The sequence below is a fragment of the Anguilla anguilla genome, chromosome 18 (genome assembly GCF_013347855.1).
Source record: "Anguilla anguilla isolate fAngAng1 chromosome 18, fAngAng1.pri, whole genome shotgun sequence".
NCBI classification, from domain to species: domain Eukaryota; kingdom Metazoa; phylum Chordata; class Actinopteri; order Anguilliformes; family Anguillidae; genus Anguilla; species Anguilla anguilla.
Window position 1 is genome coordinate 23,863,719 of NC_049218.1, and position 27,264 is coordinate 23,890,982.

The window sequence follows — 27,264 nt, forward strand, 5'->3', positions numbered from 1 at the left end:
ATGGGTTTGGAATAAGATGTTCAACAAGCACATAGGGGTGTAATTTTCAGGTGTCCACATACGTTTGGCAATGTAGTGCATATTAGTTCGGTTAAGCCTCACTTTTAGGCTATATTTCCATTATCAGCAACATTGACTGCTGGGATAGTATTTACTGAAGAATTGCTTATGTTGGTTATTTAAAAATGGCACACCTGTATCGCATGAAAAAGGTAAAACACAACTCACTGAATTTGGTGGTTTCCTTTGAAAAAAAATATTAATAAATGTAGAAATAAATCCTCAAATATTAATACATTTCTATATTTTAAGGGATGTTGTGACATTGAGCGGAGAAGTAAAAACATATAAAACTAGACAAAGCAGCAGACCCAATGGCATTTATCCAAAAATACTCTTAAGAACTTGGAGTGATCACATAAACCAATCATGGTTATGCAGTCTTCAACTAATGGCTGGAAATTATTAGCTATACTGCAGTAAAAATCTACCAAGAAAAATGGAATTACGCTTGTATAACCAACATGCAGCCTGAGAACATTTTGCGTTATATCAGCTGTGGAATATTAAGAATAGCACGAAAAGGCCAGAAGTATGTGCAGGCAGAAGTTTATGTTTCTCCTTATCTAAAGCCACACTAGCGATACCAATGTATAAAAGAAAGTATGTATGACTAATTGTTTAGAGAAACGGTGTTCCATTGTCTCCCGTCCGTACGTCAGATAAAGTGCTTGGCCTACTGCTGTGTCACAACCAGAGACTGTAAAATATACACAACTCATCTGTAACGCTCAAATTTCCAAGGACCCAACAGTCTAGCGTCACCAAGAAAAAAGCCTCCACCAAGGGACAAAACAACTAACATCCAACACCAGCAACCGAATGCGGCTTTATACTTTTAGGCACGAGTGTTGCTTGTTCTGTCGTGACACTGGTTACTGGCTAATGAAATATTGATAATAATTGCCTTGTCAACATAGTAACAGAGCAACAGTAGTTTTGCTGGTCAGAATGACCGAGCAGATTTAAACCGAATGCAGAAGCAGGTTGAAACCTGGAAACTGACATTCAGGGTAACTAAATGTAAAGTTTTGGGTGTGGGAAAAGAAATTTAAGACAGGGATTCCTTTATGGGAGGAGCAAAATTAGAATCCTATTAATTTTTTTTAAAGACCTGGAAGTAGGCTAGTAGCGGATCAGTCTATCAGGATCTATAGTGTGCGCATGGGCTGTACAAAAAGTCCAACAAGGATGCTTGAACAGTAGAGCTTGCCGGAATGGCAGGCCATGTAAGCGCGTTCAAGACGATCAGTACGTTTACATGCACAGTTGAAATCGAGCTATGTTAGTTAGTTAGGTATGTTAGTCCTACTTAAAAAAATTAGAATTAGTACGATTTCAGTCGGACTAAGGTGTTTGCAGGATTTTTAAAAGTCCAGTTTTAGCCGGACTAAAGCAATATTTCGACTTTTTCAAGCATCATGTAAACCCACTGATTAATTTGAGAATATGCGTTTATTTATCATTACGTGCTGGACATTAAATTGTTGAACTAATTCATAACGTGCCCAAGTATTGCATCGACGAAAGTCCCCGCAGCACCACTTGATGGATGCATGCCAAAACTGTTTCAAAAGGTTGCAACATCTTTTTGCCCTGCATAAGCCAAAATTTCCGGCCAGTCGCCTGATTATCGGGACGCCGATGTTCAGATCCTTTAGCCGTAGGAACGCACGTAATTCAGGACTTTGAAGGTGCTATCGGGACTTCTAGCCACCAGTTGCCATTCATTGAACATACTGACACACGCAGGGTCAAGAGAAGCGTGCCATATATGTCAGCGATTTTAGGTGCTAGCTATATGCGTGCATGTAGATTATGTCTAAGGACAACGGACTACCGGATCGTGGCAACATATTGTGTTTGCACGGACCATTTTACGACAGCAGTAAAGGGCTTGTATTTTAGGATAACGGTGTAGACGGGCGATGAGCCGCGGCCGTAACGGGACCGCCTCAGTTCACTTTCGACTGCCAGGACCCGAGCGGTAAACACCCGTCACGTGATGCGAGGCGGTGCTGCTGAAACCGAATGGCCGCAGTCGCTGCGAATGGTGGCGCACGGAAACGGAATTGTTCTGGGACAATGTGAAACCAGGGCAAATCCATGTGCGTACAAGTAGTGTGGTGACTTCGGCACGAGACGAGAAAGGTAAAAGAATTGCGTAAAATAAGTTTAAATGTCCATTGTGTAAATAATCGGTTACGTTCACCTGATAGACTTGTGGGTAAGTGCAAGGGGGCGTGATCATGGCCGTGCGTGCTTCTGTTGGTGGAAACAAACTCAAGGCCTACCTCGGTAGCTAACGCTAATTACAGGCTTTCCTGGCGTATCCAGGCAGGGCTTTAATGTGGTTTGGGTACCCTCAGGAGACTAATTTTTGTGTATACTTGTTAAATATTTCTTTGTATATTTAAGCTTTGATAATTAATTGCAGGCAGCGGTTGTGACACAATTTTGCTTTCCTATAAAAGAGTTGAGAGGCCTGCACAATTTAGGCTAGCTACATACCAAGCTAATGCTATCGAACTTCACATGGTTGGTTTTAAATGACTAGCTCTAGGTTGATACCAACCTCACCATCAACGTGTTATTTTTCTTTAAACCGACTCCTTAATTATGCATACATTTGAAACTTTTGCCTTTTCATTGCTTTCGTATTTTAACGGGGTGTTCGCTTCATTGCTATCGAGCGATTGAGTTTGCGAGAGGCCTCCGTAGAAGCAAACTGCCTAGCTAGTGTTGCCTAGCTGGCTGTGTAGAATTGTTTGCCATTCGTATAGCTTGCTAGTAGTTTACAAGGACGTTTCGTCAGCAAGATATTGACACGACTAGATAAAAAGAACATTTCCCGTCAGTAGCCAACGCTAATGCCTGTCGCTTCGTACGCGACAGTAAATGCCAAAAGTTTGTTATTTATCAAAGATTAGTTGCGAAAAGCGTTAGCTAGCTATAAAATAACTTAAGATGCATATCTGTAAGGACTCACTCGCTGGAAATATCTGAGAAGAGAATTTGAGTATAAAATTACGAGAAATGATGCGCTGATGTTTGGCCGCTAAACATGTATATAAGGCAAGCTAAATGGATATATTGCTCAAAAGTTAGATGGTCAACACTGCTTGTTAGTCTATAGCAGTAATATCTAGCTTATTAATATTACTAATAATATTATTAGTTTAAAACGGTGTGACATGAGGTTGCGTTTTGGCGGCTTGACCGCAACTACTCGTCAAGATATGAAAAGTTAGATGGCCAACACAGCTTGTTATTTCGGTAACGTCTAGCTAGTTAATGTTAGTTTTAAACGGTGTGACACGAGGTTGTGTTTTGGCGGCTTGACACCTACTGCAGGTCAAGAAGGCCGGGAGGATAAGGTCCAATCAGGAGCATCAATGAGCGAACAAAATCTCAAACACACCCCTTATCGTGTTGCATCCCTAGAAGAAAAACGTTTGAAACTGTTTTTTTTGTGTGATGTAATTGACCAGAACAGGTGGTTTGATGGAGCTGAGGAAAATTTTCCACAAGAAACCTAAAGTGTGAAAAAGTAAGCAATAACATGCTGTATCCACAACGCGAAACACACTTTGACCTTTCATCGTACTGTGATAAGATTCAAACGGGAGCCCAAAAACGCTTCCTTACGTAACTTTGTCAAGCTAGTAAATATGTTGCCTGGAAAGTAAAATTGTAGTTGCCTGCTTAACGTGATAACACATTCGTTGCTGTGACCTGATGACACCCGTTGATCTGTTGCATTCGCCAGATGAATGCTTCAAATGTGATAAGTGTAACCACATTTCATTTCAAATTGCATCGATTTTAACCTAGCGAATTATGTGGTCAGAATGTTCGAGGAACCACCGTTGCACTGTAGTCACGAAGGTCTTGACTACTTACCGCAACTTCAGACCGCTAAGTTATGAAAAGGTAGGAAACATTTTAGGGATGTGGTGAAAATCTGGCTCTTTCAATCAGCTTTGCTACATTTACATTAAACGTTAAATTAGATTTATGGCTGGACCTCAACAGCAGGGCCAGCCCTACAAACGCGAATGTCTGTGACTGAGTGAGTGATGAAGTTACACCATTGGTCGGCCTGAGAGGTCCAGCCATATACTAGGTTTTGACCTGGTCTTGTTTGATATGCAGTTTTTTTGTTTTACTCGCTCTCCACACATTCCAGGTGACCCATGTCCGATTTATGTGTTTAGACCAGTTGTATAAACATACCCATGCGTAAATTGCCCCCTGACCTGCTCACTGTTATTTGCGCACAGACGGTGGACGCAAAACCACCAGCATGTAAATGTGGCTGTTTGTTTTTCTATGGCACTCAAGATGTCAAGAGCTCTGGTATTCATGCTCCTGTCAGACCGTCCTTCTAGCTTTACCAACAGTCCTTTATAGCCTGGTATTTTTGTTATAGATGAATCATGAATTGTTATTGTTCAACGCCCCCCCCCCCCCCCCCCCCCTTACACAATAGTGATTCCTCAGATGAAGCGGTGCAGTAGCTTAGGTTCTTGGTGTTGTAACTGCACTGCACAGCTCAGCTTATGGGTAGTGGAGTAAAACCCAATGCAGAAGAGGTGCGCAGGTGCTCTGATGTACTCCCTCTGAGAGGAGGTGTGCAGGTGTACTCTCTGACAGGAAGTGTGCAGGTATACTCTGAAAGGAGGTGTGCAGATGTACTCTGAGAGGAGGTGTGCAGGTGTACTCTCTGAGAGGAGGTGTGCAGGTGTACTCTCTGAGAGGATGTGTGCAGGTGTACTCTGAGAGGAGGTGTGCAGGTGTACTCTGAGAGGAGGTGTGCAGGTGTACTCTGAGAGGTGGTGTGCAGGTGTACTCTCTGAGAGGAGGTGTGCAGGTGTACTCTGAGAGGAGGTGTGCAGGTGTACTCTGAGAGGAGGTGTACAGGTGTACTCTCTGAGAGGAGGTGTGCAGGTGTACTCTGAGAGGAGGTGTGCAGGTGTACTCTCTGAGAGGAGGTGTGCAGGTGTACTCTCTGAGAGGATGTGTGCACGGTGTACTCTGAGAGGAGGTGTGCAGGTGTACTCTCTGAGAGGAGGTGTGCAGATGTACTCTGAAAGGAGGTGTGCAGGTGTACTCTGAGAGGAGGTGTGCAGGTGTACTCTCTGAGAGGAGGTGTGCAGGTGTACTCTGAGAGGAGGCGTGCAGATTTACTCTGAAAGGAGGTGTGCAGATGTACTCTCTGAGAGGAGGTGTGCAGGTGTACTCTCTGACAGGAAGTGTGCAGGTATACTCTGAAAGGAGGTGTGCAGGTGTACTCTGAGAGGAGGTGTGCAGGTGTACTCTGAGAGGAGGTGTGCAGGTGTACTCTGAAAGGAGGTGTGCAGGTGTACTCTGAGAGGAGGTGTGCAGGTGTACTCTGAAAGGAGGTGTGCAGGTGTACTCTCTGAGAGGAGGTGTGCAGGTGTACTCTCTGAGAGGATGTGTGCACGGTGTACTCTGAGAGGAGGTGTGCAGGTGTACTCTGAGAGGAGGTGTGCAGGTGTACTCTGAAAGGAGGTGTGCAGGTGTACTCTGAGAGGAGGTGTGCAGGTGTACTCTCTGAGAGGAGGTGTGCAGGTGTACTCTGAAAGGAGGTGTGCAGGTGTACTCTGAGAGGAGGTGTGCAGGTGTACTCTCTGAGAGGAGGTGTGCAGGTGTACTCTCTGAGAGGAGGTGTGCAGGTGTACTCTGAGAGGAGGTGTGCAGATGTACTCTGAAAGGAGGTGTGCAGATGTACTCTGAAAGGAGGTGTGCAGGTGTACTCTGAGAGGAGGTGTGCAGGTGTACTCTCTGAGAGGAGGTGTGCAGGTGTACTCTGAGAGGAGGTGTGCAGATGTACTCTGAAAGGAGGTGTGCAGATGTACTCTCTGAGAGGAGGTGTGCAGGTGTACTCTGAGAGGAGGTGTGCAGGTGTACTCTCTGAGAGGAGGTGCTCTGGTGTACTGTTAGAGAGGTGTGCAGATGTACTTTCCCTGAGAGGAGGTGTGCAGGGGTACTCCTCAGAGGAGGTGTGCAGGTGTACCCTCTGAGAGGAGGTACGCAGGGGTACTCCCTCTGAGAGGAGGTGCTCTGGTGTACTGTTAGAGAGGTGTGCAGATGTACTCTCTCTGAGAGGAGGTGTGCAGGTGTACTCTGAGAGGAGGTATACAGGTGTACTCTCTGAGAGGTGGTGTGCAGGTGTACTCTCTGAGAGGAGGTGTGCAGGTGTACTCTGAGAGGAGGTGTGCAGGTGTACTCTGAAAGGAGGTGTGCAGGTGTACTCTCTGAGAGGAGGTGTGCAGGTGTACTCTCTGAGAGGAGGTGTGCAGGTGTACTCTGAGAGGAGGTGTGCAGGTGTACTCTGAGAGGAGGTGTGCAGGTGTACTCCCTCTTTCTGAGGATGTTGTAGCGATGGGATGACCAGTAAAATTAGTAAGAGAATGCTGAAGCTGGGTTGCTGGTCTAAGAGAGTGTGTGTTTTGTTCATTTTTTAAAATTTTTTTTAGACCAAGCCCTTTTTTTTTGCATTTGTTGGGGAATGTTTCATGAATATGTGAGAGTTGAGGGACTAAATCTCTATATTTGCTTTGATATCTGTACACTCTGAAAAATATAATTGTAAAAATTGTAATTTTTAAATATGAAAAATACAATCTTATTCTGGTTTACATGTCAAGTTGATCTGTTTATTTGCTGTGGTTTATGATATGTTCAGTTACGTTTCTGGGGGCGAGGTAGTGCGATTTGAAGTTTTCCTTTCTCCACGGAAAGTGGTTTACTTTGGATGTCTGCAGTCGGCGTCGAACTCAAAAGTGAACGGCAGCCGATACGTTTGCGGCACGACTCCATACGACAAATAAATATTACAATTATGAAAACTCATTTTATCCACCACGACCGCTTTCAGAAGTGCGGTTTGGCTGTGGTTCAGGCCCTGCTGCTCTCAGGCCTTCTGACAGCGCTTCAGAAAGAACCGCCGGGCTCTTTTGCAAAGAGCGTTTAGCGAAGCGCGCTAATCGCACGTCCCTTTTATCTCCCGCAGAGCTGACCTACGGAGGCGGGCTTCATGGACAAAGTCAGCGCCTCCAGCCGCTTGGTTCCCAGCGGCCAGTTGGACGGAGCGCCGCCGCCGGGGCGGGGTTCGGAGAGGGGGCCCGGCGATGAGCCGGGGGCGGGTCGCGGGGACCCGGAAGACTCGCTGAGGAACATGCTCGGCGACAAAGATCCCATGTTCGGGTCGGCCAGCGCCCAGTACCGCCCCGCGGGCGATGGCGACGCCGGCCGCCGCGCCGCCGGGTCCGCAGGTAGGCCCGCTCGTCTTTTCGAGAGCTGCGGACTGCTCCGCGACGGCTCTGCGCCTCAAACGCGCGTCGGATGGCTGGGACCCGGCGTGGACTTACTGATGTCTCCCCGAGGGAGAAAGGAAAAGCGTTTTGTTAGTCACAGTGTGTAAGGAGTAAAGTCAAGTAATACGTCAGTGAGCATTACACATAGGTGTTGAAAGAAAATATGTTTTTATGCCTTAGGCTACTTAAAGGGGACTGGATGTCTTAATATTTAATACACTGTGCTTAATGGATCACAGTGTGAAAAGTAATCTTTTATATTCTATGTACTTTACAGGTTGCTTATCTGAATTGTTAGAGCAGTGTGTTACACATACTTTTGCACATGGCACATTCACTTCTTCATTTGTTTCATCTGTTAAATTAAGAAAATAGAAATTGTCCACTATTATTTCTAGAAATATGTCATGTTTAAGCTTGTTCTCCTCTGAGGTTGAGACTTATTTTCACTTAGAAAGTCAGAACGCACACATGCAGTTTGATCACGAGCGCTCAGGCTTCAGCACTGTGTGAATCTGTTACACGCTGAGCCTGAGCGGCGGTCGTCTGTGCAGATCAGTGACACGGGCGATTCGTTTCAGGTGCGGAGGTCACGCGGGAGCCCCATCCGGCCAATCGGAGAGGCCGGGGAGCGAGCAGGGGGCGGGGCTCGGGCAGGGGGCGGGGCCGGGGGCGGGGAAGAGGGCGAGGACGAGGACGAGGACGAGGAGGAGGGCGAGGAGGAGGCCGGGGCAGGGGGAGAGACGCGTCTCCGTGCCCAACCGGGCAAGGTCAGTGCCAGACTCATCAGCTGCATCGTGTGTTTGCTCTCCGGAATAAGCGTGTGAATGTGGACGTGGTGCACGGGCCAGCCAGCGTTTTTAAACCAGAAACACCGGCTGTCTCCTAATGAAGCTTGAATGATTTTGCGCTCTGCTTATATGCGGTGGCTTTTTTCTGCTGATATCTCCCCTGCAGTTTCATAATTGCCGAGGGTTTAGCGTTTAAGTGCTAAAACTTCATTTTGTTGATGCTTTAGGTCGTCGTGTGTTGAGACCCGCGTTGTGTGTTGTTTCTCTCTTTGCAGAGTGGGTGAAGGGAGCACACCAGTCGCCAGAGGCGAGGCAGCCTGAGATACCGAGCAATAACACCGCCGGCATCTGCGGCAACCGCGGCAACCGCGGCAGCCGTGGCAGCCGTGGCAACCGCGGGAGGCGAGGGGCAAACAGAGCAGCGGCGCAGAAGGTGGGGAGGGGCCGAAGGGGGCGCGCGGACGTCACTCAGGGGCGGGGCCAGGCGCTGCCGCGGAGCGCGCTCGGCAGCAAGCGTCTGCCGTCGCACATGAACCCCGTGGTGGTGCTGCGGCGGCTCACCGTCACCGTGGGCGGCTACAAGATCGAGCTGCTCCCCGGGCCGTCCCGCGCGGCCGAGGAGGGGGCCGACGGGGCCGAGGCCGAGCCCCCCTCCCTCCCGGAGGGCCCGGCGGGCGGGGCTGAGGCCGGGGGCGGGGGCGCGCCGGAGATCCCCGCCGAGCCCGCCTCCTTCCCGGAGGGCCCGGCGGGCGGGGCTGGGGCCGGGGGCGGGGGCGCGCCGGAGATCCCCGCCGAGCCGACCGCGACGCCGCGGCCCCCGGACCCCGCGCCGGAGGACCCCGCGCCGGAGGACCCGCCCGCGCCGCTGGGACCGCCCGTCAAACCCGACGAGGTCCAGCAGGGCAACGGCCCGCTGCCGGGCAACGACCCACTGCCTGGCAACGACCCGCTGCCTGGCAACGGCGTGGAGACGGGGGAGGTCCCCGCGGAGAGCGAGGCCAACGGGGAGACGGGCGAGGGGAGGGCCGACCCGGGCGGGGACACGGGGCCCGACTCCGGGGGGCCCAACGTCAGCCGGGACCCGGAGCCCGGCGCGGCCAAAGAGGAGCGGAAGCCTCCGGCAAAACGGCGGCTCAAATCGGGGCCCGCGGCCTTCCCCGGCGCGCAGAAGCGGCCGGCACCGGGCCCTCCGGCCGGGGCGGGGGTCGGACCTGGGCCCAAACCCCTGAGGGCCGGGAGCACGGGCAGAGACTCCGCCCAGACCCCGCGCCCGTCCGAAGGGAAGCGAGACTTGAAGAGGCGAGGGGAGCGCCTGAAGACCCACCCGCCCGCCAAAACGCACAAGCCCCACGAGAGGGGGCTCGGGGGAGGGGGAGGAGGGGCCGCCCCCGCCGGGACTCCCAAAATGGCGGCGCCAAGGGACGCGGTCGCCAAAAGGCCCCTGCTGCCCGCCGCCGGTCCGGACGGGCCCCGCAGCCCGCCCCCCAGAGCGCAGACCATCGTCCCCAAACCCTCCCCCTCCCCTGCCCCCGGCCCTGGGCCCCGTCCACCCCACCCTGTCCTCCAGGCTTCGAAACTGGGGCCCCATCACAAGGAGGTGGCCTTAGAGCCGGTGCTGGAGAAGCACCGGGTGGAGAAGCCAGCCCACAGGAAGGGGGAGAGGGGGGAAAGGGGGGAGAAGGGGGAGAGGGAGAAGGGAGAGAAGTGGGAGAAGGGAGAGAGGGGGGAGAAAGGAGAGAGGGAGAAGGGAGAGAGGGGGGAGAAAGGAGAGAAAGCGGAGAGGTGGGAAAAGGGGGAGAGGGGGGAGAAAGGAGAGAAGGGAGATAGGGGAGAGAAGGGGGAGAAAGCAGAGAAGTTGGAGAGGGGAGAGAAAGCAGAGAGGGGAGAGAAAGCAGAGAAGTTGGAGAGGGGAGAGAAAGGAGAGAGGGGAGAGAAAGCAGAGAAGTTGGAGAGGGGAGAGAAAGGAGAGAGGGGAGAGAAAGCAGAGAAGGGGGAGAGGGGGGCCCTGAGGAGCAGGAGCCGGAGCTCCAGGAGCCTGTCCCTGGACGAACCGCAGCTCTTCGTCCCTGACAACGCTCCTCCCTCGGCTAAGAAAGAACTGCATGAGGAGGAGGGAGGGGAGGGCGAGGTGTCCTGGGACCCCAGCAAACACTGCGGCTTCTGCAAGAAACCACACACCAACAGGTACGGCAGTTAGATACCCAACACCAATGGGTAGGGAAGTTAGAAACCTCACACCTACATGTAGGGCAGTTAGGTACCCCACACAAACAGGTAGGGAAGTTAGAAACCCCACACCAACAGGTAGGGTACTAAGGAAACCCCTCACCAACAGGTAGAGCACTGAACGGCAGTTAGAAACCTCACACCAACAGGTTAGAAACCCAGCATCAACAGGTAGGGCAGTTAGGTACCCCACACAAACAGGTAGGGAAGTTAGAAACCCCACACCAACAGGTAGGGCACTAAGGAAACCCCACACCAACAGGTAGAGCACTGAACGGCAGTTAGAAACCCCACACCAACAGGTAGGGCAGTGAGAAATCCTATGCTAACAGGTAGGGAAGTTAGAAACCCAGCGTCAACAGGTAGGGCAGTTTGAAACCCCACACTAACAGGTAGGGCAGTTTGAAACCCCACACTAACAGGTAGGGAAGTTAGAAACCACACACCAACAGGTAGCGCAGTTAGAAACCATACACCAGCAGGTAGGGCAGTGAGAAACCCCACACCAACAGGTAGGGAAGTTCAAAACCTCACACCAACAGGTAGGGAAGTGAGAAACCCCACACCAACAGGTAGGGAAGTTATAAACCCCACACCAACAGGTAGGGAAGTTCAAAACCCCACACCAACAGGTAGGGCAGTTTGAAACCTCACACCCCCCGTATATGGAGTCGACCGCCTCAAATATATTCTCAGTCTGTGGGAACACTGAGAATCTTGTCACTACATTTACTTATTTTTTTTAATTTTCTTGTAAACAAAGTAAAAGGAGTGAGGTCTGTTCTTAAAAAAGAAGGAAAAACAGGAACATGCTCGCTCGAGTCGAACGCCGGCTGTGCTTCGTGCGCTCAGGCTGATGGTGGGATGCGGTCGCTGCGACGACTGGTTCCACGGCGACTGCGTGGGGCTGGACCTGGCCAAGGCGCAGCAGATGGAGCAGGAGGACCAGGAGTACGTGTGCCTCAAGTGCTGCGCCGAGGAGGACAGGAAGTGCACGCCCCCGGCGGAGGGGCCCCCCAGGACCGACGCCGCCCCCAGGGCGGGGCACGCGGCCGACGGCAAGCCCGCCGCCGGACAGGACAGGAAGGAGCCGCCGGCCACAGCGACCGCGGGAATGCGCGTCATCAAAAAGGTGAGACGGAGCGCGGGTCCTCACCCGGTCGATTATACACCTCACCCTGCCTCACCTCTAACATTGTGGGCTTGTGTTGAAGTAGCGTGTTCGGAAATGTGTGGAGGACAAAAAGCTGTCAAATAGGCTAAATATATTTTGTCATAGCTTGTGCTGAGCAATATAAGCAAATCATTTTGTTTTGTACATACTGGCCTGTAATTAAAATTTATATAGAAATATCATGCCAGTATTCATCATTAGGCATATTCATTCTGCATTGTACCACCATAGAGTTCTAAGTGGCTGGCTCAGTGAAACAGCTGGTTTGTGCTAATAGCCGCCATAGAGTTCTACATGGCTGGTCCAGCGCAACAGAGCCAGCTTGTGCTAAAACGTTTTCCTTTTTGTCTGAATGCATTAAATACACCGTCTATTTCATTCTCCCAGTTACTGAGGGTTTGTTCAACTTCATGAATTTCCCTAGTGCAGTAATGTTAAAAAGTGGAATTGTGTATTGGTCACGACTGTTGTGTCCTCTGTTGTCATTGTTATGAACACGCAACCGGTGGACATTTTGCATTTGCGTCTGTGCTGTCGGATCTCTGTCATCTCCTGCGTGCTTGCGCTCGGCTGAAAGCCGGCCGTGCTGATTGGCTATCTCGCTCTGACCCAGGACTGCTTGGAGAGGAAGCTGTCGATGGAGGTCAGGGACGCGGAGGGCAAGGCGGCGTCCGCTTCGGACCAGAGGGGTAGCCAGGCGGCGAAGGCCTCGCTGGCACCGGGGGACTCCGTGCCGAAAACCGGTACCCGCGATTCACCGAACTCTGCTCAGGACGTCCTGCCAGCCGTTGCCGGGGGTTATTACAGTTCACTCACAAACCGTTCGCAAAACAGTCATTATATAATAACTGTGATGATATAACAGTTGTGTGACCAGTTCCATTCTTTTGAGCAGAGTCACTGTGCATATTTTTACAGTTACAGTTGCTGTTGATGAGCTGACGGTATACAGTGTAAAAAAATGTGTTGAAAATGCTCTGGTCCCAGTGCAGTCAGTAAGGTTATGCAGTCATCAGCTGTCTGGCCAGCTCCGTTCCTCTGAGCTTGAGTGCTGAAGAGATATTTACGGCTGTAGCTGGTCTGGGAGGTTCAGTGTGGTTATGGATGTGGCTGGTCTGGGAGTTTTAGTGTGGTTATGGCTGTAGCTGGCCTGGGTGTTTTAGTGTGGTTATGGCTGTAGCTGGCCTGGGTGTTTTGTAGGAAAATTTTGGGATTCCCCATGATTGTGATGACGTCACATGTTAAAGTTAGGGTATTCCCATCAATGTTGATCAAACGGGTTCCTCCAAACTCTCGATGCTCCATGGTAAAAGTACATCACATGTATGACTGTTCACTCATATAATCAATATGTAATCCAATAAACCTGTATCATTAGTTGCCGCTGAGCTTATGGAAACGCAAGAAACCACAGTATCAACTGTAGAGAAAAAGCAAGAGAATGCAGAAGGCTTAAAAAAAACCACACTTACTCACTCAGCAGAAAACATTAATCAAATACTCACCATACACTTATATTTTCAAACTGATCAACTGCTAATAAATGTGCAAGAAGACTAATATTTTACAGTGACCCCTATGTAACCTGAATACAATGGAAAATTACTTGTATTCTTAATGGAAAATTACAGAATAAAGACTAATATTTTTTAAGGGACAGTTAGGGTAACTTTCCACAATGACGTTATCACCCAAGTACAGGAAATCATTGTGGTGCCAAGAAGGTCAGGTGATATTTTAAGGAATGTGTTAGGGGGAGTTATGGGGAGCACAGTGTGTAAAATGGATGTAAAACTGACAATCGAGGTTCAATTCTGCAGAATTGATCCGGCTTTGTGCACCTGTGCAAATGAAGTCTAACTTTTCTGAAGAGCTTGCTGCTGTGGTGTCTTTTCCCTTGTGAAGTTGTTTTCTACAAATTAAAGATTGGACTTTGAATTCTGTCGGTTCCTAGACACGACAGTTTTAGTGTGGTTATGTCTGTAGCTGGTGTTTTAGTGTGGTTATGGCTGTAGCTGGTCTGGGTGTTTTAGTGTGGTTATGTCTGTAGCTGGTCTGGGAGTTTTAGTGTGGTTATGTCTGTAGTTGGTGTTTTAGTGTGGTTATGGCTGCAGCTGGTGTTTTAGTGTGGTTATGGCTGTAGCTGGTCTGGGAGTTTTAGTGTGGTTATGTCTGTAGTTGGTCTGGGAGTTTTAGTGTGGTTATGTCTGTAGCTGGTCTGGGAGTTTTAGTGTGGTTATGTCTGTAGCTGGTGTTTTAGTGTGGTTCCTGCTACATGCTCTCGATTTCTTTCCTCAGGAGTGCATGAGAAGCAGGAGGTGAAGAAGTTGAAGTCCTCGCCCACTGCCTCCAAGAAGCCGTCCGTTGAGCAAATCCGGAGGAACGTGCGCGACTCTCTGAAGGATATCCTGTTGCAGAGGTAACTATAGCGATGCCCTGCTTACATCCCCCTTTCAGAGTTTTCAACTGCATTTTATCGTCAGTGTTCTTTTATTCATAAAACTCAAGCGTACGTTATCTACGGCCCTTTAGAAATCATCACATGGTTATGTTTGTCCACGACCTTAACCGTTGTGTGGTCTTGTCGATTCAAAATTAATTCTCTTAGTGTTCTGTCGCAGTGTTCTTTTACAGTGGTGCTGTTACAGTGTTCAGTTACCGTACTCTATTACAGCATTGCTGTTACATTGGTGCTGTACCAGTGTTCGTTTACCGTGCTCTGTTAGTGTTCTATTACAGTGGTGCTGTTACAATGTCCTGTTACAGTAGTGTTGTTACAGTGTTCTCTTACAGTGGTGCTGTTACAGTGTTCTGCTAGAGTGTTCTGTTACAGTAGTGTTGTTAGTGTTCTATTACAGTGGTGCTGTTACAATGTCCTGTTACAGTAGGGTTGTTACAGTGTTCTATTACAGTGGTGCTGTTACAGTGTTCTGCTAAAGTGTTCTGTTATGGTAGTGTTGTTACAGTGTTCTATTACAGTGGTGCTGTTACAATGTTCTGTTACAGTAGGGTTGTTACAGTGTTCTATTACAGTGGTGCTGTTACAGTGTTGTGCTAAAGTGTTCTGTTACAGTAGTGTTGTTACAGTGTTCTATTACAGTGGTGCTGTTACAATGTCCTGTTACAGTAGTGTTGTTACAGTGTTCTCTTACAGTGGTGCTGTTACAGTGTTCTGCTAGAGTGTTCTGTTACAGTAGTGCTCTTACAGTGTTCTGTTACAGTAGTGTTGTTAGTGTTCTATTACACTGGTGCTGTTACAATGTCCTGTTACAGTAGGGTTGTTACAGTGTTCTATTACAGTGGTGCTGTTACAATGTTCTGTTACAGTAGGGTTGTTACAGTGTTCTGTTACAGTGGTGCTGTTACAGTGTTCAGTTACAGTGATGCTGTTACTGTGTTGCGTTACTGTGGTGCTGTTAGTGTTCGGTTACCATGCCCTGATTCTTTGTTGCTGTTACAGTGGTGCTGCTTGGTATTGTGCTTTATTACAGTATTGTGGTTACCGTGCTCTGTTACAGTGGTGCTGTTACAGTAGTGCAGTTACAGTGTTCTGCCAGAGTGGTGCTGTTGCAGTGTTCTCTTGCAGCGGTGCTATGAAGTATTCCTTTTCACATTCATGATGATTTTCCAGGTAAATAAGTGGACTACAGGTTGTCAATATATCTGTATTATTTATGGTAAATGTCTGTCACACGTCAAATATGGTTTGTAATATTCCATATCACTGTGGTGTAGTTGACTCTTAGCTCCGTCATGTATAATTGTGGAGCTGTGTAACAAATGGAGTACAACTCAGTCCAGTCAGATGTAATGAAATTTATTTGCAAACTTATTTTGTCATCTGTTAAAGTGTGTAGCTTCAGGTATGTCTCTGCTGTATGGAGAAGAAAATGAATGTGCTAGCCTGCTGGCATTGCTCATTGGTATTGTTCAGGGACATTACGTTAATTTAGCAGATGCTCAGTTGCTATGCAGTGGGGTGTAGAGACAATACAGGTTTTTACTGTGAAGGACCCAAATTTGTATAGTCTGACTATCGCATTGCATACACTCAGATAGAGGCTGCGCTCTAACAGATAGAGGCTGTGCTCTCACAGATAGAGGCTGTGCTCTCACAGAGAGAGGCTGCGCTCTAACAGATAGAGGCTGTGCTCTCACAGAGAGAGGCTGCGCTCTCACAGATGGAGGCTGTGCTCTCACAGATAGAGGCTGTGCACTCAGAGGCTCTGCTCTCACAGTTAGAGGCTTAGCTCTCACAGATGGAGGCTGTGCTCTCACAGATTGGATCCTTTTCTTTCCAGGCTGAAGGAGTCCAATCTGAAGGTGTCTTTGGAGAGAGCGGGCAGCGTGGCCACGAAAACGGAGAAAGAGCTCTTTGCCTTCTTCCGGGACACCGACAGCAAGTACAAGAGCAAGTACCGAAGCCTGATGTTCAACCTCAAAGACGCAAAAAACAACGTGAGGACCTGTGTGCCACATACGTGCAACCTCCCTCCAAAATAACAGAAAACAAATGAATAAATGAGTCATTGAGTCACAAAAATGGATTCTTTCTTTCAGGTGCTGTTTAAGCGCGTTCTGAAAGGGGAGATTTCTCCGGAACATCTGATCCGGATGAGTCCGGAGGAGCTGGCGTCGAAAGAGCTGGCCGCCTGGAGGCAGAGGGAGAATCGACACGTGAGTTCCACTGTCAGGCCCCTCACTCGTCAGTACTTCAGTTCCCATAGTTCATTGCAAAAGAATTTTCTAGGTTGCATGTGGAATGCTGTGAGCTGTTGATATCTTTGATGGGAATTGTGTTACAGTGCTGAGTCAGAGTACAGATTTGTAAAAACATGGACAGGAATTGAGGAAAAAAGTTTTATTTAGTAAATAAAGTTTTATTTGGTATAGATTACAACAGCTTAAAATAGAAAAGCTGTTATCTTTTAAGATATGACCCGTGAAGTAAATGCGACCCAGAACTAGATGTTTTTGTTCTTCAGAACAATTTAATGTGGGTGAGAGACGTGCTGGGTTTTCCATGCGTTCTAAAGATGACCACAGTACTAGTAGATTGTGTGAACTCCAGAGCACACCTGAAGGGTGTATGTTTTATAGACTGTGCTGTTTTAGGTGAGGTGAAGTTTAATTTCTGGAATCCAGGTGCTGATATTATTCAGACTGATCTGCTAAGTTAGTGGACATTGTGCTGATCTCTTAAAGGAACTGTTCACTTTATTGGTTTTTCTGATAGTATTTCAGTTTGGTTTTAGTCTGTTTTTGATTGGCCCTGACAGTTTGACGGTGCAGCTAATTATATTTTGGACATTTAGAGAAGTTTCTGACAGCCTTGCAGTGGCAGATCAGGTCATTGGCAAGCTGTAGGCCATCAGGAACTTCTCCAAGTACTGGAGACAGTATACTTCCTTGTACACAAAAACCGTCTGAGCCAACTAAACATAGACTAAAACTGAAATAATATCAATATCCCAGACAGTGAACTATTCCTTTAAACATAATTTGTATCGACCTGAGAATGTGAAGAGTTTTTTATCCAGACAACAAGGCGCTGGATGCTCTCGGTCAGGGGACTCTGTTTTCTTTCTGAAAAGGGCCGGTGTGGGTGCAGGATTTTGTTTTAGTCCCGCAATACAGCAGCTGATCCAACCAATGAACTAATCTCGGTCTTCAGTCAAGACCTTCAAGCACGCCAGGTGTTCTGGGTGAAATCAAAAACCTGCACCTGCGCTTTTCGGATAAGATTGGACCCCTGCTTTAGACGAATGAGCTGAATGGTAAAAATGGTCCATTTACACAATCGGGCTTACATACGTTTTTTTCCCCTCTGCAGACGATTGAAATGATTGAGAAAGAGCAGAGGGAGGTGGAGAGGCGCCCCATCACCAAAATCACCCACAAAGGAGAGATCGAGATCGAGAGCCAGGAGCCCGCCAAGCAGCCGGAAACCACGGCGACGGTAGGGGGAAGCACACTTGCGCAACAAGGGCTGATCCGTTTCAGGATATTGTGCCAACTTCTGCTCTTAATTATTTTATTAGCCCAATCATATCTTGTTCTGGCATTTCTATAATCACTAGCTACAGCAACAGACTGTACGCTAAAGACTGTACTGTGCTCAAGTGCAGGATTGAAACAACGTAGTTTATGGAGGTGTCGGAAAACTAAAACTAAGGTCATTGGTTTGAACAAGAACCAGCATGTAGACCAGCCCTCTAGGACTGGAGGGCACCCCTAGCATTAATGGAAAACATTTCAAACTTATTTTTTTTTTTTTATTGGTTTATTTCTGTAGGTGTGGCCCTTATCCAGAGCAGCCTGTAGTTTTCATATTTAGACATTTATGCAGCTGGATTTGTGTGTGCTGATGCAGTTCAAGTTGACTTTCGTACTCAAGGGTACAGTGACCAGCCTGGCAGTGTTCATTTTGACGACAAATTTTGATTCAGTTTTAGTCATTTTACTAAAATTGCATTTTAGTTTTATTCACATTTTATTGAATTGAATATTGTTAGTTTTAGTCTAGTTTTAGGCAACAAAAGGTTTTTAGTCTAATTTTAGTCTACAAAAACTAATTCTAATGAAACATTTTTCACAGTTTTCTTTTCTGAAGCTGTTATGCCACATTACAACACACTGCCACTGATTGCTGCGTAGTTTAGCACTACAACACACTGCCACTGATTGCTGCGTAGTTTAGCATTACAGCACACTGCCGCTCATTATTACACGCACAATGGCTGGATCTAGCGTGTCGGTGCCAGAGGTTCAGATTTCCTGACTGCTGTGTCGGCCTGTTCTCAGGTCGACGCTGTTCCCAGGTCAGTGGAAGAGCCCAAGGAAGTCCCTGTGGAGTCTGACTCAGAGGGCACCAAGGACACCACTGGCCAGCACAAAGCTCACCTGTTCGACCTGAACTGCAAGATCTGCACAGGTAACTGCAGATGCGACTGCCTAGCCTCGGGGCGGTCGCTGGTTGCTTGGCAACGTGCTTTGAGATTCTTGTACCTCAAGTGCCTCAGTTCGTTTTGTCCAATAACACACGTCTAAGAGCAGGAGCTCTCATCTGAAAAGGACAGATGTGGGTGCAGGTTTTTGTTTTAGCCTAGCGCTACCACACCTGATTCAACTAATTCGCTAATCATGGTCTTCGATCAAGACCTGGATAATTAGAATCAGTGGTCTCAGTGCTGGCGCTGGGCCGAAACAAAAGCCTGGATGCACACCGGCCCTTTTTGGATAAGATTGGACGCCCAGCTTTAAATCAAGCAGAAAGAAAAAAGGGTTATTCCAGATTGTAGCTGGAGAAGTGAACCCAGTTAGCTTGGAGTTTGGAGTGAGGGCTAACAGGCTGCTTTCGCGTTTCTCAACCCGAAGGCCGGATGGCTCCTCCCGCGGACGACGCCGCCACCAAGGTGGTGAAGGTGGCCACCACGGTGGTGCGCCGACAGTCTGGCGCCGACGCCGAGCTCCGCCCCGAGGCCCCGCCCACCCAGCTGGAGGAGCTGTCCCTCACCACTCTGGAGGAGTGCCTGTCCAACCCCAGCGTGCTGTCCCTGTTGGATGGAACGTGAGTCTCCTTTCTTTTTTTTTTTAATATAATTTTTAATAAAAACAGATTTGTTTTTAAAATCACAAAATAAGTGCCCCCAGAGAGAAAGAGTGAAAGGTGCTCAAAATATGAGAAGCGGGGGAAAACACCTTAATAATGCAAAAAGTTTGTTTCCTTTTTTAAAAAAATACCTGAATGCATGCCAAGTCATGCAAGTTCTGTACTTGCTTTGATTCAAGCGCCTTCCAAGCAGTCGTTACCTTTTTAATTCCTCCAAAAAAAGTTTCAAACTCCCTTTCATATTACAAAAATTGCTGCACCTTCCTTTTGTTTTTTTTTTTTTTTAATTTCTTAATAAAGTGTTCTGTTTGGAATGCCCACTGCTAGCTCTCAGTGTATCGTTACTGCAGTGCTGAGCTCTGTAGGGACAGCCCCCTGCTGCTGCTTTTCTCTCACAGTCCTCCAGCTGTTAGGGTTACACTGCGGAACCCGATTGCCCTGTCAGGGTGTGACAGGGGACCGTGGGGCACGTGCACACACTGGAGCCTAGCGTCTGTACAGGAAGAGCTACCCTTAAAGGCCCAGGCTGTAACGTACTTCATCCCCTGCTGTAGTGCCCACATGTGCCCAGAGGAGCAGTTTAAAAGCCCTGTGTACCGTTCTTCTTACCACACTGGCAATACGGTTGGTCAGTAGCTCCCCGGTGGTTCTCACCCACGCATTCTTGGTTCGGCTCCTATTAGAAGCCTAATAATTTCGCTCAGATGCTACTTGGGGAACCGGGGCTAGTGCTTTAGCTCTTTTACCTGGTGCCCGATCAGAGAGGAACAGACAGGGTTAGCGGACCGGGTTAACGTACGAGGTTAACTGACAGGGCTAATGGGCGCGGTTAACTGACAGGGCTAATGGGCGCGGTTAACAGACTGGTTTAACGGGCTGGTGCGTTCCAGGCCGGACAGCGCCCGGGGCCGGCAGGACGAGGCCGCCTTCCTGGCCCGTCTGGACTCCCTGTGGAAGGGCTTCGTCAACATGCCCTCCGTGGCCAAGTTCGTCACCAAGGCGTACCCGGTGTCCGGGGTCCTGGACCAGCTCACCGAGGTAAGAGAGCCACAGATCGGGGGAATCGCTCTACCGCTCTAGTAGCTGAGGTTATTTCAGGGTACGTGGCAAATGGTTTATACTTCAGCTCAGAAATCTTAAGTCGGAGGTATTGTACATATTATTTGGCACCCTGGCAGGATGGGTTTTTAAAAAATTTATTTCATGGTAATGCTTTAGAGTACTTCTGTTGAATGAGCTTAATTGCATGAAAGAATGAGATGGGAGTCAGAGTGCTGACAGAAACAGCCTACCTTTATACTTGTTTTTTTTTTGGTGGTTTCTGTCTTTAGCGGGGGACAATTGTCTGTTTATTTATGCCACATCTGCTGACTTTTAACATATTTGTAGATCATTATGCCATGTAATTAGACATAATTCCATGCAGATATCTGAGATGTGGTAATGGTTTATACAAACAATGGAATGAATGGGAAATGGTTTGGGACTTGCCAGTTTTATGCAAATAATTATATTATGTGGTAATCCGTTATGTAATACTGTAATACAAAATAAGAGTTACATGGTAAGTGAAGGAGCTGACCTGGTTCATTACGGGCTGAGGTTTTAGGTTTATGTGCTTTGGCATGCTCTTCCTCTGCTAGGACCTGCCCGACAGCATCCAGGTCGGGGGCAGGATCTCTCCACAGACGGTGTGGGATTACGTGGAGAAGATCCGAGCCTCGGGAACCAAGGTGAGCCAGACTCGCTCTGAATCACACAGGCAGACTCACTCTGAATCACACAGCCAGAATCACTCTGAATCACACAGCCAGAATCACTCTGAATCACACAGCCAGAATCACTCTGAATCACACAGCCAGAATCACTCTGAATCACACAGCCAGAATCACACAGCCTGAATCACACAGCCAGTCTCACTCTGAATCACACAGCCAGAATCACACAGCCTGAATCACACAGCCAGACTCGCTCTGAATCACACAGCCAGACTCGCTCTGAATCACACAGCCAGACTCGCTCTGAATCACACAGCCAGACTCGCTCTGAATCACACAGGCAGGCTCACTCTGAATCACACAGCCAGACTCGCTCTGAATCACACAGCCAGACTCGCTCTGAATCACACAGCCAGACTCGCTCTGAATCACACAGGCAGGCTCACTCTGAATCACACAGCCAGACTCGCTCTGAATCACACAGCCAGTCTCACTCTGAATCACACAGCCAGACTCAGTCTGAATCACACAGCCAGAATCACTCTGAATCACACAGCCAGACTCGCTCTGAATCCCACAGCCAGACTCGCTCTGAATCACACAGCCAGACTCGCTCTGAATCACACAGCCAGAATCACTCTGAATCACACAGCCAGAATCACTCTGAATCACACAGCCAGTCTCACTCTGAATCACACAGCCAGACTCGCTCTGAATCCCACAGCCAGACTCGCTCTGAATCACACAGCCAGACTCGCTCTGAATCACACAGGCAGGCTCACTCTGAATCACACAGGCAGAATCACTCTGAATCACATAGTCAGAATCACTCTGAATCACACAGCCTGAATCACATAGCCAGGCTCATTCTGAATGACATAGTCAGACTCACTCTGAATCACAGTCCCACTGTGAGTCACATAGCCAGTCTGAATCTTTTAGGCTGTAGAGTATTTGAACATCAGGTTCATCCTAATGCACGTCAGTAGTCCCGGGCAGAAGGTGGCGCTGTTCAGCTCCCGTGTTGCCCGTTTCAGGAGGTGTGTTTGATCCGGTTCTCCCCGGCGACGGAGGAGGACGAGATCGCCTACACGCTGCTGTACGCCTACTTCAGCAGCCGCCGGCGCTACGGCGTCGTGGCCAACAACACCAAGCAGGTGAAGGACACCTATCTCATCCCCCTGGGCGCGGCCGAGAAGATCCCGCACCAGCTGGTCCCCTTCGACGGCCCAGGTAACGGGCGCGCTGACCGCCCCTCTGCTCCTCTGTAACCCGTTCTGAGCCCGGGACAGTGAAGACCCTGTAATCCTCCTGAGGGCTGGTGGGCAGTGATGATGGCCTAGATTAGGGGTTCTCAATCTTATCCAGAAAGGGCCGGTCTGGGTGCAGGCTTTTGTTTCAACCAAGCAGTTAACACACCTGATCCTACTAATTGAGGTCCTTGGCAAAGACTCTAGTAGTTGATTAGTAGGAGCAGGTGTGTTACTGCTTGGTTGGAACAAAAGCCTGCACCCACACCGGCCCTTTCTGGATAAGATTGAGGCCCCCTGGCCTAGATCTTCAGATTTAGCAGTGGATTTCAGTGTAAATCAAGCAACACGACTTTGGCAAGTGCTTAGGTTTGTTCATGGCCATTTATGAAATAATTTGTTCCCTTAGAAGGATCCTGGGTCAGAATCCATATTCTACCTGAAACGGTTTGGTTTGAAAGGTCTGATCTTGGGACAGCTGTTTATGGGGATATTGAGGCCATTTTTATGGTGCTTAATTTCTGGTCTGCCTTGGGACTTGTGTGTTCAGATGGATGAGACCTACAGTGCTGTAAAAACTTATTTAGTTTCAGGTCTTTAGACACAATGTAATATTAGACAAAGTGAAACTGAGCGAACGCGAAACATTTTTTTAATTATTTCATTTTGTTGAATGAAAAAAGTTATCAAACACCCATATCACGCTGACCCATTTGAAAAAGTAATCGTCCCCTTAGTTACTCAGTCTACCAATTAACCAAATTTAATGGATAATTAGATTCAGCTAATTGTACACAGCCAGGCTTGATTGCAGCCGGTCCTGTTGAATCTTGAATATTCATATATTCATATAATTCAATAATTCATATTGAACCTTATCACAGCGAGGTTGTCACCACAAAGTTTCAATAAGCATGCTATGCCATGATCAGAGGAAATTCCAGATGAGATGAGAACAAACGTTACAAAGCCAAGGCTCTCCACCGAACCACATTAAAAGCCATTATCTCCAAATGGGGAACATTTGGAACAGTGGTGAATCTTCCCAGGAGTGGTCTGTCTGCCAAAACTTTTCTAAGGCTGCAGTGGCAATTCATCCAGGAAGTCGCAGAAGATCTCAGAAGAGCATCCAGAGAACTTCTGGCCTCTTTAGCCTCAGTTAAGGTCAGTGTTCATGACTCCTCAATAAGAAAGAGACTGGGCAAAAATGAGATTCATGGGAAAGCAGCAAGGCAGAAACCACTGCTAACCAAAAGAAACTTCAAAGCTTGTCTCACATTTGCAAACAGGTTTTGGAGTGGTCAAGATAGTCCTGACTTGAATTGAATAGAGATGTTCTGGCAAGACCTGAACTGCTCATAAACCTGTTTGTCTGAATTAAAGTAGTTCTGCAAATATGAGTGGGCTAAAATTCCTTCTACAGCGATGTGAAAGACTGGTATCAAATTCTAGGGAGTCTTTTGTTGCAGTTATTGCTGCTAAAGGTGGTGCAACCAGTGAAGATCAAGGCGGCAAGTTCATTCACGTGTGTGATATGGGTATTTGATAACTTTTTTCATTAAATAAATTAAATAATTAAACTCGGGTTCTCTTTGTCCAAAGATCTGAAGTCATTCAGTGTGCAAATATGAAATAACAGAGGAAATCAGGAAGGGAGTAAATACTTTTTTCACGGCACTGCAGAATTTGAGGTACGGGTAAGGATGGGAGCTTTGGGAAATGAGTTCTGAAATTAGCCTTGTGTTTTGCTTTCGAATGTTGAACTTCTGTTCTCCTGCGATCTCCACAGGCTTGGAGGCCAACCGTGCCAACCTGCTTTTGGGGCTGGTCATTCGACAGAGGGTCCGAAGGGACTACGGCGCCATTCTGCCCATGGGCGTCGCGGAGCCTCCCCTCCCGAAGCTGGCCCCCGAGAGCAGGGCCAAGGGGGAGCCCGCCCTCGCCGACGGCGAGCGCAGGGAGGGCGACGGGTTCGACCCCGTGCGCGAGGAGCGCCAGGCGGAAACCGCCAAGCAGCCCCAGCCGGCTCAGGCGGAGCCGGGGCAGGGGCCCGGGGGCGAGGGGGACGCGCTGGCCACGGAGGGCGTCCTGCAGGAGCCGGTGAAGCCGCTGCGCTTCCTCCCCGGGGTGCTGCTCGGGGGCGAGGGCCCGTCGGCTCCCCCTCAGGATGCGGCGGCCAAACCTCCGTCCGCAGCGAGCGAGGCCCCGCCGGGCGAGGCGGAGAAGGACGCGGACAAGCGCGTGACGGACGCCGCCACCGCTCCTGACGGCGCGGGCCAGGAGCCCGCCCCTAACAAGAGCCCCGCCCCCATCAAGAGCCCCACCCCCAAGAGCCCCGCCTCTAACGGCCCCAGGCTGGACCGCTTCGTCATAAAGAAGAAGGAGCCGAAACCGGCGAAGAGCGAGCCGCCGCCGTCCGCTACAGACGAGAAGCAGGACTCCTGCATGCCCCCGGGGAAGGAGGCCGGGACCGCCCCCAATCCCACCCCCAATCGCGCCCCCATCCCTGCCCTTATCCCCGCCCCCATCCCTGCCCTTATCCCCGCCCCCAATCCCGCCCCCATCCCCGCCCTCATCCCCGCCCCCAATCCTGCCCTCATCCCCGCCTTTATCCCTGCCCCCATCCTCACCCCAACCCCCGCCCCCATCCCCACCCCCACTCCCGCCCCCACCCCTGCCCCCACGGTCTCTCTGAAAGACAAGCCGCCCGACGTTTCCACGGAGGCCTTCCTGGCCCACCTCTCCCAGCCCCCGGCCCCCAAAGAGCCGCCCGGCGCCCTCGCCGTCCCGCCGGGGTCAGCGGCCGCAGAAGCCAAAGCCAGCCCCGCGGCGCCCGTCCACGCAGCTACGCCGGCTGTACGGGCCGGCACCCCCCCTAAAGACGCCGCGCCCGCCCCCGCCCCCGGCCCTGGCCCGGTCGCCGTCACCAGTCCCACCAAGGACCCCAGACAGCCGACGGTCCCCCTAAACGACTCGCCGTCCCCCGGGCAGGAAAAACAGGGCGGTCCCGTCGCTGGGGGTCCAGGGCAGGATGCGGACAAGGGAGCGGAGAAGGATCTTTCGAGCGAGCGGGAGTGCTTGCCCGCTCCGGACCGGGACCAGCACAGCTCCGCCCCGCCGGCGCCCGCCCCGCCCGCCCCGCCCCGGCGGGAGTACCGGCCCGTGGAGCACATCCAGAGCATCAGCACGGTGTCGTCCTGCGGGACCTCCGAACGCCGCGGCTCGCCCCTGCTCGCCCTCCCGCCCGCCGCGTTCTCCCCCGGGGGCCTGGGACCGCCGGCGACCGGCTTCCCCTCGCCCCACCCGGGCTCGCCCCCGTTCAAGTACCGCCCGCCGCCCTCGCCCGTTTACCCCCCCCAGAGCGGGGCCCCGCCTCCTTTCAAGCCCCTGCGCCAGCCCGCGCCGCCCGTCTTGGGGTACCCCGGCAGCCCCCCCCTCCTGTTCCCCCAGCCGGAGCCCCACCTTCAGAACCACGCCATGACTTGGCCCCGCCCCGCCCCCTCGCCGGCAAGCTTCCCCCCGGCTCCAGGGCCGCCCCCCCTCGCCAGCTTCTCGCCTCCCGCGGTTCCGGTGTCGGTGGCGGCGGCGACGTTCGAGGCCTCCCGCTTCCTCGAGTCCTCCAAACCGCCGCCCCAGACCCCGTCCCCGACCACGACCCTGGCCCCGCCCCTGACCACACCCCTGGTCCCGCCCCCGACCACGCCCCTGGTCCGGCCCCCGACCACGCCCCTGGCCCCGCCCCCGACCACGCCCTCGGCCCCGCCCCCGGCCAAAGACGAGAGGGGGTCAGACCGGCGGCACATAGACCCCTGGGATAGGCAGCCCCGCCGCACCGAGGACGACCACAAGAGGGAGAGCAGCGGCGACCGCCACGGACACAGGCGCCACAGCGAGTCGCACCGCGACCGGAAGAGCCGGCACCGCGACAAGGACCGGGACCGCGACCGAGACCGCGACCGCGACGGGGACCGCAGGAAGCACCGGCGGCGGAGCCGCAGTAGAAGCCGGAGTCGAACCCGCAGCCGGAGCAGGAGCAGGAGCAGGAGCAGGACCCGAAGTGGAACCCGCAGCCGGAGTCGAACCCGGAGCCGGGACAGGAGCCGGGAGAAGAGCGGGCGCCGGCGCAGCCGCGACAGCCGGAGCCGTCACCACGGCGATCGCCACTCGCGGAAGGACGGTCGCCACGGCGACGAGTACAGCAGCCGCCACAGGGACAGGCACAGGCACAGGAGGGACTCGGACCACGACAGAGGGAGGAACCGGTCCAAAGAGCGCTCGAAAGACAGGCGCTCCTGATCCTCTCCGCCTGGGCCCACTGAGTAGAGCTGATGTTTTAGTGACAGACAGTACGCAGCCATTTTATTTCCGTTTTTCTTACTGGATAAAGACTGAACTTTCCGTACATTTCTGGCTGTGCTTTTTAGTTTCCATTTTAATATCTTCACATGTTGTACTACTGCACTCTGGAGCTGAATTTGAGGCATTTGTTCAGAAATACCACACCAAATGACAGCGAAGACATTTCGCCCTGTTGAACACTTTCATACAAGACAACTGGAGGGGGGTGGGTGGGGGGCGGGTAGTTCTATTATAGCAGCTATTTGTTGACTCTGGATATCCTTTTTAACTTCTTTTTATGTTACCCGACTCTCCTGAAGATGTTTTTTTTTTTTTTTTGTTTTGTTTTTTTATTCTGGAGCATAGTCTCTGTACATTTTGGCCTGTCGTGTACAGTAGAGAGCGTGCCGTCTGCACAGTGTTTATGTACAGTTCATAATAAATCTAATCTTTTTATCGTGTGTTGACAAGAACAGTTAGTTCTAATAATTAAGGTTGGGGGGTGACGCACTTGGGATGGGGGTGGGATGTGCGTTTCTGAATTTGAGAAAATGAACTGAAATTATTTCCTGAGATGTACCCAGAAATTAGTATGGCCCAACCAAAATGAACATTTTATTGACTTTACTGATGTCGATTACTAGGAGGTAAAACCTCAGATAATCAATATTAGGTTGAGATTTTTTCCCCCATTTTTCATCTTTGGTCAAAGATTGAACAGACACCAATAATTTTAGAGAAATAGCACTTTA

General features: G+C 50.3%; 1 protein-coding gene across 1 annotated transcript; it reads left to right on the forward strand.

Annotated features, from left to right (window-relative positions):
* Window positions 1-1,697: 1,697 nt before the first annotated feature.
* Window positions 1,698-26,470, forward strand: phf3 (PHD finger protein 3). The gene is made up of 18 exons (XM_035400962.1): window positions 1,698-2,211; window positions 7,100-7,361; window positions 7,985-8,173; window positions 8,470-9,863; window positions 10,134-10,378; window positions 11,273-11,552; window positions 12,208-12,337; window positions 13,893-14,013; window positions 15,896-16,052; window positions 16,155-16,271; window positions 17,428-17,553; window positions 18,399-18,528; window positions 18,972-19,164; window positions 20,097-20,244; window positions 20,850-20,939; window positions 21,962-22,157; window positions 23,964-24,790; window positions 24,878-26,470. The coding sequence occupies exons 2-18, from the start codon at window positions 7,124-7,126 to the stop codon at window positions 26,468-26,470; spliced, it is 6,174 nt and encodes a 2,057-aa protein (XP_035256853.1). The 5' UTR covers window positions 1,698-2,211; window positions 7,100-7,123.
* Window positions 26,471-27,264: the final 794 nt, after the last annotated feature.

Coding starts and splice junctions, on each gene's coding strand:
- phf3 (XM_035400962.1), top strand. CDS start 7,124: ATGGACAAAGTCAGCGCCTCCAGCCGCTTGGTTCCCAGCGGCCAGTTG. Junction 10,379..11,272: donor AAGAAACCACACACCAACAG/GTACGGCAGTTA, acceptor TCGTGCGCTCAG/GCTGATGGTGGGATGCGGTC. Junction 22,158..23,963: donor GGTCCCCTTCGACGGCCCAG/GTAACGGGCGCG, acceptor CGATCTCCACAG/GCTTGGAGGCCAACCGTGCC.